Below are 13,179 nucleotides of genomic sequence, written 5' to 3'. Positions count from 1 at the left end.
AAAATTCATTCTATAACGATGATACTTCACTGTATATCTCTTTCAAATAAAGGACAAGAACAAAAGAAATAAAAACAATGACCTAAACTTTTAGTAAAGCCTAATTAAGTGTTTTCCATTCCTAAGAGTGACATTAGATGACACTCTTTCACATGTGTGTGTGAAATTAACATTTCCTTTTAGAGGGGAGGGGATTTAAAAAATACCTGACTCGAACGAAGGGTTTAATATTAAATCAGGCCTGCAGCATGTGAGAAGGTGTTGTTTTTAAAACTCTTTCTTCTTGTGCCAAAGAGTTGAAAGAAGTTTGTTGAATGAAGCTGCTGTTTGCTTGTAATAGTAAGCTGCCACTGGTACGGTTGGTCTTCACAGCTTTTGCCCAACCAAGTCACATGAAACCTTTAAGCCTTTATGGCCCTGCTAAAGCCCAACTAAAGATTCTAAACAGTAAAGACATAAAATTGAGCACTAAAGTCAGCATTGTTCAAGCCATAGTAGTCTCCATCACCATGTGTGGATGAGAGAGATGGAGAGTGAAAAAAAGTCATAGGGAAAAATTCAACTCATTTGAAACGTGGTGCAGGAGAAGAGTACTGAAGGTACTGTGGACAGTCAAAAAGACAAACAAATGGGTCCTTGAACACATCAAACCAGAACTCTCCCTGAATGCCAAGGTGAAGAGGCTGAGGCTATCCTATTTCATCGACATCCCCAGAAAGCATGACTTACTCAGAAAGACATTAGTGTTTAGAAAGGTGGAGGGCAGTAGAAAAAGAGGAAGACTGCACATCAGATGGCTAGACTCAATTAGGGAGGTCACAGGCCTGGATCTATAGGACTTAAGAAGAGCAGTGGAGGATATGGGGCTTGAATATGTCTCATCCACAGGGCTGTCATGGATCAGGGCTGACTGGAGTCAGTAACAACAACAACAATAACAACAACAAACGCCCAGCTCCCCTCCCCTTTTTGCTATTTCAGACAGGCAATAAAAGAAAGATTTTTTTTTTTTTTGAGCTTCTCTGGGACAGCCAGTTAACACTGTTGAACTGCACATGAATTGATATGGTGCCATTATAAGATCATCAGCTCAGGGTTGGAAGAGAACAGAGCAATTTTTGTCACTGACAAGGTCACATGGAACAGTTTTAAACTTACCAACATAACCAGGGGTGCCACAAGCGGTGGACATGACATCTCCTTTCCCCTCCATTTTTGATAGTCCAAAATCACTAATCATGATCTTAGATTCTTCATCTTGGCTGTAGTATAACAAGTTTTCAGGCTGCAACGATATTTAAAAAACAAACAAACCTGGTACATGAATCTAAAAGATCACAGAAGAAAAAGATCTGAGGATAAATTATTTCTTTTTATGTCACCTCCCAACCAGGTTATCATTATAATAATCTTTTAAAATCATTTATTTGACAGAGTACAGCTTAGTACAGAAAATTCTTGTTGTAACTTACTAGTACATATAATGTAGTTTGGTAGTGTGACCAGATGTCATGTACCTTTAATAGGTGTGGAGAAAGGAGAACTTGGACAAGCACAACTGATTAAAACTGTGCCTACTGAAATTTCCTTTCTACATTATTATTAAAAGGTGGAGGAGTGTTTTACTCTTTTGCATCTGGGTCAGTCTAAGTAAGCAGAATAGATATACAATGGGTCCTTGCTTTACACGGGGGATCCATTCCAGACTCCCTCCCTGCGTAAACCAAAAAATGCGTAAGCTTGAGCCCCATTATATCCAATGACACTCATGTTTGCTGTGTGGCCACGCACGCGCCCCACGGCTGCACATGCTGTTTGCAAGCCCCATTGGATATAATGGGGCTCATGCTCACCGCGCACTCGCCCATTTCCCAGGCGGCTTCAGCGTATGCTGAAAGCTGCTTATAAGGAGCCCACGTATGGCACGGGATCACTGTATTTTTGACCAAGTTTGTGATTCTAATTGGTGCAAGACAGTAAACAGGTTCAACAGGTAAATACATACTGCAAGTAAAATTGTGTGTATGTGGGTCTTATATGTTGAATGTTTGTATAGCACACAAGTTGAAATGATATAGGGATCCCATCAAAATATATGGTAACAATTCTAACGATTATAACATATGATATGACATGTAGTTCAATAGTGATGCAGAGGAAAGCTCATTACTTACATTGTACAGGAACACATAGAATGAAAACAATAATTTGGAAAGTCTTTATGCTGTAAAATTTACAGGCCAGTGTGTAATGGACCATGGATACAGAAGCACCTATATAAGCATTGGTAGGTCTAAATATGTCTTTAGCTGCCAAAACAAAATTGATTCTATTCAACTATAACTCCCCTCATTATTTATGTTCAAGTGATCAGAAAAAGGATGCCAGGTAGATGAGCCTGTTTTTCTATATATTACTTGTCTAATTCAAAACCTTCTATGAAATTGCAGGGAGTTATACTGATGTAAATCTGGATTCACACCAACACTGAACCCCTAAACATTGATAACTTTGATATTGCTGATCCACAAGACATGCTTATTTTATGAACTTTTGATGTTGTTCTTGTTATTAACTTTTGATTAATACTTTCTCTAATAGATAAAAGTCCTGGGAACCTCCCTCCATGTTTCACCTCCTATTGCCTTGGCCTCTGAGGGGCATAGACCAGCCAGACACAGCTCCATCATGCCTTGGCCTTCATCTTTGCTGTAGTATAACATGTTTTCTGGTGAAAGACTCTCCTTCCATGTTCTGATTGCTACTGCTCTGACCTCAGAGAGGGAGAAGTGGAGCCAAAATCTGTTGGACTTAATCAATGACCCCTCTGCCTTTCTCTTTACTTTAGGTCTCATGTCTAATTCTGATTGTAAGTCTTGGGACAGGAGACTGATAATTTTATGATTTGTAAGTTGCCCTGGAAATCTTTTCAGTCATTTATAGTTAAAATGAACAAATAAACAGCTGTAGCAGCTTCATCATCAAATCTCTTCATCAGGATAAATCCTTGTCCCTTTTTGCTGGCGAGACACTGAGTACCCCCAGTTTAATTTAGTGCATTCTCAGAAGCTACAGTTTGCATCTATCTGGGGCAATCCTTAAATAAAGAGGGATGGTGAGCAGTTATAATAACACTGGAAACAGAGTTGCCCAGAAAGTGGTACAAATTCCTATCATAATTTAGCATGTTCTTTTTATAAACCCAATGTATGTTCTAGCCAGGGGTTTCCAAGAAATGACAAGAAACAGATGGGGCAATTTAGCATTCCCTGGTCTAAACCCAAAGCTGATGTAAAGAGCTGCAGCACCATTTAAGGAAGCAGCTATGGCAGAATTGTCTTGCAGCACATTATTAGATAGGCATTTCCACTGAATGGATTCAAATGCCTATGTTATTCATGTCATGAATACAACAGTGATACGAGAACTTGTGGGTTTTGGTTTTCAGATTTCATTGCAGTGGTTTTAGCAATGTTATCTATCATTCAAAAATACAAGCTAAGTCATGGTCACATGAATTGCTTTGTTCCTAAGCAGTCACTCTAGGCTGCATTGAAAACTTGCCCTTCTGTGAATCTGTCTCTTGGCAAGAAGACTTTAAAGCTACTTTCCTTCATCCATAAGGGACAAAACACTTAAGAGTTACTCGGAAATTTATTAAGCTTTTCCAGTTCCTCCTCTGGCTAAGATACTCTTTATTAAGCAGATCTTTCAGGAAATGGAACACTGCCTTACTTGCCCATGGAGACTTTTAGGCACAAAGGACCTTCAGTATCTGCTAGGGTTTGGTTCCAGATCCCCCATGAATACCAAAATCCATGGATGTTCAAGTCCTATTAAATACAGTGGCATAGTAAAATGGTGTCCCTTGTGTAAAATGGCTAAACCAAGGCTTGCTTTGCATAATTTATATATTTCAAGCCATGGATGCTTGAATCTGTGGATAAAAAATCCGTGGATATGTGGGGCTGGCTGTACATCCCTTGTTCGCCATAAGGTCAACCCTACCTAGGCAAACACCAACCTTTTCTCCACTGCTTCATACTCATTATTGCCATCAAGAAAGCTTTCGATTCCTTCCTTGCTACCTCCAAGCATCACCATCTTGCAAAGCTTGATAAAACCCTTCCCTATGGTGAAGCTATTACTGAAAGCCAAAAATTTCACCCTCCCCACAACTCCACCAGAGAGGAAAGGGAAGCTGAAGGGCTCCCAAGTGGCTACAAGTAAGGTGTTTCAGGTGATGGTAGAACCCTGTCAGGGGCAAGAACTAACATTCCTTTGGGGGAAGGTGAAGGAAATCACACCAGTCAGGTCTCCCTCTGACTGACATAATGAATTCAGAAGAAAGGGAAGAACAAAGGCCCAGAATTTCTTGTCCTTGGGACTGGCAGCCTGGGTTCCTGTTGAGAACGGCTCTACTTGTGGCTGGTTTTTTTTCCCTTATGCCTGCCTTGCCTGTGCTTTTGTCAGTTTTCTTCACTGGAAATTATCAGATGGGGGTGAAAGCTGGGAGCAAAGGGCATACTCCCGGCCTAATTGAGCAATCATGCTGAAGATTTTCAGACGATGTCATACTCATCCAGGACTTATCCCATGAAGATCCAGGAATGCTCCATCAGCAAACCACTCACATGGAAGTCCCAGGAATGGTTTGGTTTCGGGAACATTGCTGGATCTTCAGGGGATGAGTCCTGGATGAGCGTGATGTGTCTGAAAATCTTCAGCATGATCACACAATTATGCCGGGAGTATGCCTTTTAGTCCCAGCTTTTTTTCCCCTGTCTGAACATCTCCACTGTTTCCCTCCTCTCTTCCTGTATCTTTCCTCTGTTTCCTAGCTTCTATTCTCACTCTCCTTCTCCCCACTCTCTCTCTGCTTCCCTGCCTCTCTGGATCCCAGCCTTAGATCTTCTGTCCCTTCTTGTAGCACGCACTCTTTCCCATACTGGCCACAGCCGAGTCACTATATCAATTAGCTTGTGTCTGCTGGCTTCTTTATGAGCTAGTGATGTTTGTATAGTCTCCTCTCATGCCAGTGCTTGATAGCTATGTTAGTTGTCTTTTACTTGTTCAACTGCAGAACTGGTTCTGGGACACCCTCACAATAAAAGTGTCTGAAGAATGCGGCCAAGAATTCTTATACATATTGGATCTATTTTCATTACTGTGTCCTTACATAAACTCCCAAGTAATTTGTAAATCAATCCCTTTCCATACCCTCCCTTTGAGTCACATTTCATATTTCTCTCTGGCATGTGTTGCTAATAAGATTAACTTGTTTAAGAAGTATAACTAAGGAATTCCTTTAGGTGCAAAGTGTAAAAATATTAACAGCTTATCCAAAGCATTGTCTGCATTACTTGCGTCTGTTCTTCAAAGCTTCTGTGTCAGGAATAAATCTTATAAGCAATTTCCTGCAATCACATTATTTCAGGGTAAGGCTGGGTTAGCAAAAGATGACACTAAGCAACTAATTCCTGAACTGAATTGAAATAACAGTCTAATAAACAGGACAAGTACAATGATTAAGAGTCCAACTTCTACTCTAAACTCCTACTGTCCTCAAAACAACAAAGTAGGAAAAGTAGTTTGTAAAAGACTTTCAATCCCACCAGTATACCAAATATTTACATAACCAGCCGCAATTGCACAGATGGCTACAGTCATAAATAATCAAGGGAGGACAAGATGGAGGATGCAAAGGTTTGAATTTCAATTATGTTTTCTCAGGAACATCCAGGGAAATGTGATAAAGGCTCCTGAAATTCCCTACATCTGTAGTCACAGAGATATCATTGTTAATATAGAAGCCATATGTTCACAGAAGGCAGAACCTTCCACAGAAACCTGCCTCTTGGGATAGGATTTGACATTACAAATGACAGTGGGCCATGTCAGTTTCTCTCTCTTGTCCCCGCAGATCTGGTCATTCATTTACTCACTCATTCCACTGGTTATCCTGTGCTGCAGCTGACATAAGTCCCAAAGCAGTTTACATAAAAATGTAAATCACAGTTACACAATCAAACCAAAGAATAATGCAAACAGTGAAGCGGAACAGACAGCATTCCAATATTTCGAAACAAAAGAGGGCTAGGATGTCTGAGGAAACCTTATTAAAAACATTTGAATAATGATTTTAAAAGTATTCCTGCACCTGAAGAAGAGGGGCATAGCCTGCCACAAGACTTTATGCCATAATAAATTTAATGAATCTATTAAGATGCCTTAACCTCTCCAGAATAAGTTAGATTAATTTAAATATGTCTGAAACCAGTGTGCAAACTTACTCATGTTCTCAAGGCCACTGAAAATATCATTACTCTGGATCTGATGCAATGAATTTCCTTGCCAGCCTATGCTGAGGAGATGAGTGGAAGCTATCTGAATGATGATATCACAGCACATGTTGACTATCACTAGACATTACTGGGGAAGAAACTAAGAGAATTAAACATGTGGATTCTGTCTTGGGTAATGTAAATATCTAGTTCCATCACAAATCATCATCATCAGTATCACCCCCACCACAGTCTATCAAATGCCTGACATTGTGGACCATCAGTGATTCAGATACTATCCAAGAATCCTGAATCAGTGAGGTATTGTCAAATAATGTGGCATGGTTTAAACAGAGTCAAGTTTTGTAACTGGGCTAGTATCGTCCCATCTACAGCAATTTCAATCAGATGTTTTCTCAGTCCATTTGGAATTGATCCTAAAACACCTATTTCCACTGGAACCACAACTGTTTTCCCTGTAAATGAAAGGCCATTAAATATAGTATAAAACTCCAAATGAAATCCTGCACTGGATTGGTTGTCAATTTCAGCTATTGCCAAAACTACAACTTTCATCTGCTCTTAACATTGCCTATGCTAGCTAGGACTGATGGAAATGGAAGTCCAACAACATTTGGGAGGTCACATATTCCCTAATCCTGGTGTAATGTGTTATCTATTGTAAAAGTAAATCATATTACCTTAAGGTCTCTATGTACAATGCCCATTCTGTGCAGATAGTACACAGCATCTAAGACTTGCCGTATCAGAGTGCTTGCATCTTTCTCAGTATAAAATCCTTTCTCCACGATGCGGTCAAACAGTTCACCTCCTGATACTCTAAAATAAACATAATAGAATATGGAATTATTTATACATGTAGTTAGTGCCATTCTGGAAGACGATTGATAAGAAAAAAACAATAGAAGGAAGAAAGTTAAAAGAAACAATCTGCCTTCAAAACAGAAACAGAATCTTATATGTCAACATTTCCTTCTAATATATGCATTTATGTTAGCTTAACATTACAACTCAGAACTGAAAACTGAAATTTGCAGTCAAATCATTTTTCACCAATGACTAAACCTATTTTTGCTCATTTGTTCTAAATAGCTTTCAGACTGATATGAAAAACTGCTTCTTGGTGCACTATTTATTGTGCTCTGAGGTCAGACACATTTCCTAGAAAGCACAGAACATGCTTTCAAATGGATAGTGTTTTCTGTTAATTACAGTGGGAAAACAATGGGAATGAAATGTCAAAACAGATGTTCCTGGGGAAAGAGATGGTTAGAAGACAGCTTCAATATATCTAAATATTAACATAGCTCTTCAAAATATGGGATGTGTTTTCCATAAAATGTTTCATTTAAAACTTGTTCCACGAAATACTGCTAAAGCCAATTAATTCCTGCTCATCTCATAACTCTGTAATCTATTCTGTTAGGCTTGGGTTTAGAATGTCCTTGACAGAGAACATAAGAGGTCACAGGTTGTGAGAAGAACAGTATTTAGAAGCTATCCTGGTATCTAAAGCATGAAGACGTAAATGAAACTTGACCAGTCTAGCATGCAACTTAACAGTATGACTTTCCATTGCTCTGCTAGGGAATAAATGACAAGGATTTCCAGAACTGTCTTAAATGAAAAACAGGACCTTTCAAAATCTTGCACAGTAATAGCACTCAGTAGACAAAAGGGAAGCAAAGACGTGACTGATCTAGTGAGTCTATAAAATTGTAAGGGGGAAGAAATTTAATTGCTCCAATGAATTAAATATAAGATCTCCTTATTTCAAATGGGGGAAAAGAACATTAAAAACACAAAATTCATCTGAGATGTATATTGTAAGCTGTGTCATTTGGCATCCAAAAATAACAGATTGAAGTTTTCTTTTTAAAAAAAATTAATCAAAGCAGTATAATAAACTACTAGAGTCTCTAGTAGTTTATCAGACTTTTTATTTCATTGCAAGAGGAAATTTTATTACTCCAGTTTTCCATTTGAGCAGTGACAAGTTTACATCTACCAAATAAACATACACTTGCTTTACACCAGCTTAAATTTCATCACTACTGCAAAGACCCACAAAGGCTATAGAGTGGAAGTGTGCTGAGAGCCCTAGTTCCTTCATTAAACTATGGTCCAATATAGGAGATTTGCACACTGGCCTTCATTCTTATGCTAAGTGAGACAGATTCTATCACACAGCTCCATCCCTGGGCAGTACTCATCCTGTACCTGACCTGAGCTTCTCCTGGACCTTTTGAAGGATGAGATTTTCCTGTTCTTTAAAGGGTCTGGGAGAAGCCCTGGTCACATACGGGATGAATACTGCCTGGGGATGGAGCTGTGTGATAGGGCATTATCACACAGGAGGCTTTTGTCCTCCTCCTGTGATTAATTCAAATTTAAAACAACCAAATAGTACAATTGGGGTTCACACTCCAGAACTTTTCACCCGTCCTTCTCCTGTCAGTAAATCGCAACCAGTGCACTTGTCCCATCAGTAAAGCATCATGGAGGCTGGCAATTGCAACTTACTGACTGGAGAAGAGAGGGAGAAATGCACAGGGGTATGAACCTTGATTGTGCTATTTGGACACTTTAAATTCGAATTAATCATGGGAGGAGGATGGAAGTTTACTGTTTGATCATCTCCACACAGTCCGTCTCTGTGAGTTCACATCCCGGACCTATCGCAGGAATGAAAGCCAGTGTGCTAATCTCCTATGTCTTGATGTTCTGGTTTCATCAGTTAGATAGATTTACAAATAGTTTAGATCTGCATTGCTGGCACTGTGTATATCACCACAGAAAAATGCAAAAATCCAAGAACACACCTGAACAATCCACAAATGTATCTGGTCCTTCTCTCTATGCAGCCCCAGTTCCCCCACCCCCTATATTTAACTGTTACTGCTCTGATCTCTGGAGAAAGAAAAAAAGACCAGAGAAAGTACTCTGTTGTGAAGCCTGGGGAATTACAGTGCCCAGTGACTATGCTGGTTTGGAGATTCTGGGAGATCTGTTCTACTGAAGAAAGAAGGAACTCAGGCTGCACCTGCACTGCTTAAATACGCATTTCCACATTTCAATATTCCTCTTGGAGGTCTATTGGCTGCTGAACTCTATGGTTTGGCCTACAAGTTTATGCAAGTGCCTGAAAGATGGAGATTGGAGGAAGGCAAGAACCAAAGACTAGAGCAGAACTAGGACAATAGGAGTGATGGAAGGAAGTGTTCCCAAAGGGAGGCAAGCTAGCTAGCAGGTTTACAGGATTTGGGAAGCTGTTGTGGGCAGTGGCATCATTTTGGTTGGTGATACCCAGTGAAGTAACTCATGGTGTCACCCTCCATTGACTTACTCCCATTCCACACCATACAGGATCTTTAGTCATTTTTTGGTACTAATGTTACACAGTCATCGTAATTCCTGTATATCACAGCAAAATTAAAATTTTACCTTTAAATTACAATATCATACGCACAGCCTCAGTGCATTAACATATACAGTGGACCCTTGTTATACGCTGGGGTTTGGTTCCAAGATCCCCTGTGGATAACAAAATCTGTGGATGCTCAAGTCCCATTAACTATAATGACATAGCAAAATGGTGTCCCTTATAAAAAATGAAAAATCATGGTTTGATATTTGAAATTTATACTTTATTTGAACATTTTAAAACCGTGGATGCTTGAATCAGTGTATAAAAAAGTCCATGTATAAGAAGGACCGACTGTACATAGTTTCGTGTGATTGAAGTGAAAATTTAGTAAAAGGTGATGTTTTAAAGAAAAATTAAAAAGAATAACAAAAATTTTATTCCCCCCCCCTGCCAAAAAATAATTAAATTCATTATTTCTAAAAGAATAAAAAAACTAGAACCAATCCTTTCTCCTTCCATTGAGCCTCACCCCACTCACATAATCTCTTCAGCATTTTAATGGGACACAGGCAAATGCCACAGCCCCATTCTGCCAAAAACTAGATGTTTGAGGAGAAGTGGTGTCACCTCCCCTTAGGGTGTCACTTGGTGCAATCTGCACCCCCCACCCCCTTAGTGATAGTTTTTGTCTCTGTCTGGATGTGTGTTTGCTGCTACAGCTTGGGATATAAAAATTAGCATTAATTTCACTATGCTTCTCTGAATTCTGCCTGCATTTACTTCCTTGTTATGGATCAGGTCGCAAGACTTTGTATTTTCCCCCCTCAGGAAAACTTTGCATTTGTCAGATGCATGTTCCCTAAATTGTGCACCGATATGGAAATTTTATCTGATTTGTATACCTTTCCTCTGCTCTCCAGAGTGTTTTTCATACTGGAGGTGAGGTGTGCTTTTTCCCCACAACCAATCATGAAAAGTGCTACTGTCATCAAAACTGCTGAACTGAATGGAATTTTAAGAGCATGGAATTAATACAAAGCTTGATTTTTTCCTAAAATACTACTTTGGGTTTCTGCTCAAGAAACATTATTTAGAAGAGATAAAGCTTCTACTAAGAAGTGAATTACCCTAGAAAGATCTACTTAAATAGGAAAAAAATGAATTTGAAAATGAAAATGAACTTAAACAAATCACATGAAGGATGAATAAAACATAGTACTAATTTAAATTGATATAGATATCAGTAACTTTTTGAAAGATGTAAAGTAGATAAAAGAACTTTGAGATCTGAAAGAGAAAGAAGTGAATGTGAACTGATGTGAAGATGGTGAACATTTGATTGGAAAAATGTATAAAATGTTAAAATCAGGTTTAGAGGATTTGGTCAAGGAGTGCATGGTTAAATGGGCAGAAAATTTTGGATATACAGTGCGCCCGTGCCATATACAGACGCACTATACGCAGCTTTCAGCTTATGATGAAGCTGTGCTGCAATAGAATGAATGGCGTGTGTACGCCACTGTGCCAGAGCCCCATTATGTTCAATGGGGCTCAAGCATACCTGTTATTCACCTTACACGGGGTGTGTGTGTGTGTCCAGACCGGATCCCCTGCCTAAAGCAAGTATCCACTGTTATATTGAAATGGAGTACTGGAAGAATGTGGACAGTGGAATTATAAGCTATACTTTTTTATACTTCCAAGACAATTTTTTAAAAAAATAAATGGATGTACAGATGGTATTTGACTCCATCAAGACTGTTCAAGATAGATGGGCTTACGGTTGGTAATGGCACCTCGTTGAGAGGTCTACAACTCATCCGAGTTGAGACTGATCGGATGGTGCAGTGTTGGGGTCACCAGTGCAACATCAGAATGACCCAAAATTACACCATTGGTAAGGGGTATTCAAAGAGGGGCTCGATGGAGGTTTCAAATCCTCTCTCTCTCTCTCTCTCTCTCTCTCTCTCCCTTCCAGAGGAAGTTTTAGCCGAGCCTTGGAAGTGCCACCTGAAGGGAGTAATTTTGATGCAGTTTCCCCCTTTGTTCCCTTTTCTCTGATGTTTATTTTGACATTTAAATGAATTTTATGGGATTCAAGCATAAATTAGAAAAACAGATACGCTATTGATTAAAGAAATAGATAGTTGACTGAACCGTGCGGATTCCTGGGCATTAAGTAGTGCTTCTTAAATCAGAGATAAGAGCAAATTCATTGTTAAAAAGACATGATTTGAACATATTGAATATATTGGTGAATAGATATTTTTGATACAATTTAAAAATGTAAAAATTTGAGGTTATTGAATAAGAAATTTGGGGTTCCCCCTCCTCTTCTTTTTCATTTTTTCTTGAATAAATAATGATTCAAGATTCAAGATGAATATAGATATTAACTATAGACACCAGAGGTCTCTGACAGATCATGCTGAATAGTTCACCAACTACAAATCCCAAGATTCCACAGGATGAGTCATGATGGTTAAAGTGATGTCGAACTACTTTATTTCTGTAATATGGATACATCTTTCCTCTCATTCAGACAACAATGAGAAAGCTTTATTAGATCCCAGTAGACAATGCTCTGCTTCGCTGCATGGTGTTGCCATATTTACAAATTGATCCCCAGTTGGCTATAAGAAATGGCAAGTCAATCTGCAAAATTGTGCAAAAGAACATCAAAGACTAGTAACTCAGGGATGGAGGAATACGACTTGAAGGCACACAAGTTCTCTGAAAGTGCTCCCTCCAAACTGTAAGTATTTGAAGATAAAATTCTGTGAAGAATTCCATAGCTTCATATAATTTTACAGACTAATTAATTAACACTCTTTAACTGGTTTATAGCTGATTATTATATGTATGTGCCAAGATTCTTTGTGTTCTTTTATTTAATCTTTCAGTCCCAACTGGTTAAACATTTTCACTTAATTAAAACTTCTCCTTGCTCAATTTCTCTTCCAGAGATTTGTTGAATGGTCTCCGTTTATGCTTCTTTTTCAATACACTGAATATTATTTTCACCCTCTTGCATAGAGAATTGCAAATAAAATTTGATGCAGCAGCCAGATTAAAATGGGTATTCCCTAGGGAGTTTCCTCTCATTGATCCTCGCTGAGCATGAATTTAACAAACCATTAAGCTTCCCTGCAGGAAAATCAGCAGGTGGCACAAGGCAATCAATTTTGTCTTTTTGAGATGCTGTCAAGAGTAGTCTCAGCATAGCGCAGTAATTTGGTCTTTGGACTATGACTTTGGAGACTTGGCCATGGAAACCCACTGGGTAACCTTGGGCACGTCACCCTCTCTCAGCCTCAGAGTAAGTCAAAGCCAACCCCCTTCTGGACAAATCTTGTCAAGAATACCCCTTGACAGGTGTGCCTTGAATACGACTTGAAGGCACACAAAAACAAACATTGTGGGGATGTATGTGGCTGGGGACTAGGAGATCTGACCCTTTGATTCACTCATTTCTAGCATCAAGATGTATAACTGTGAAACTAGAGA

At 39.1% G+C, this 13,179-nt stretch overlaps 1 protein-coding gene across 2 annotated transcripts in view; it reads right to left on the bottom strand.

The window, feature by feature from the left end:
- The window catches only part of CAMK1D (calcium/calmodulin dependent protein kinase ID), a 240,257-nt gene that overhangs the window by 44,440 nt on the left and 182,638 nt on the right, over nt 1-13,179 (bottom strand). For both annotated transcript variants that reach the window (XM_042468787.1, XM_042468788.1), the window contains 2 exons: nt 6,986-7,124; nt 1,159-1,285 (listed from right to left, as the gene is read on the bottom strand). In XM_042468787.1, coding sequence (XP_042324721.1) covers nt 1,159-1,285; nt 6,986-7,124 — 266 coding nt within the window. The remainder of the gene's footprint in view (nt 1-1,158; nt 1,286-6,985; nt 7,125-13,179) is intronic.

The sequence above is a fragment of the Sceloporus undulatus genome, chromosome 5 (genome assembly GCF_019175285.1).
Source record: "Sceloporus undulatus isolate JIND9_A2432 ecotype Alabama chromosome 5, SceUnd_v1.1, whole genome shotgun sequence".
Taxonomy (NCBI): Eukaryota; Metazoa; Chordata; class Lepidosauria; order Squamata; family Phrynosomatidae; genus Sceloporus; species Sceloporus undulatus.
The sequence above is the reverse complement of the archived record's forward strand: the minus strand, read 5'-3'. Positions and strand labels throughout refer to the sequence as shown.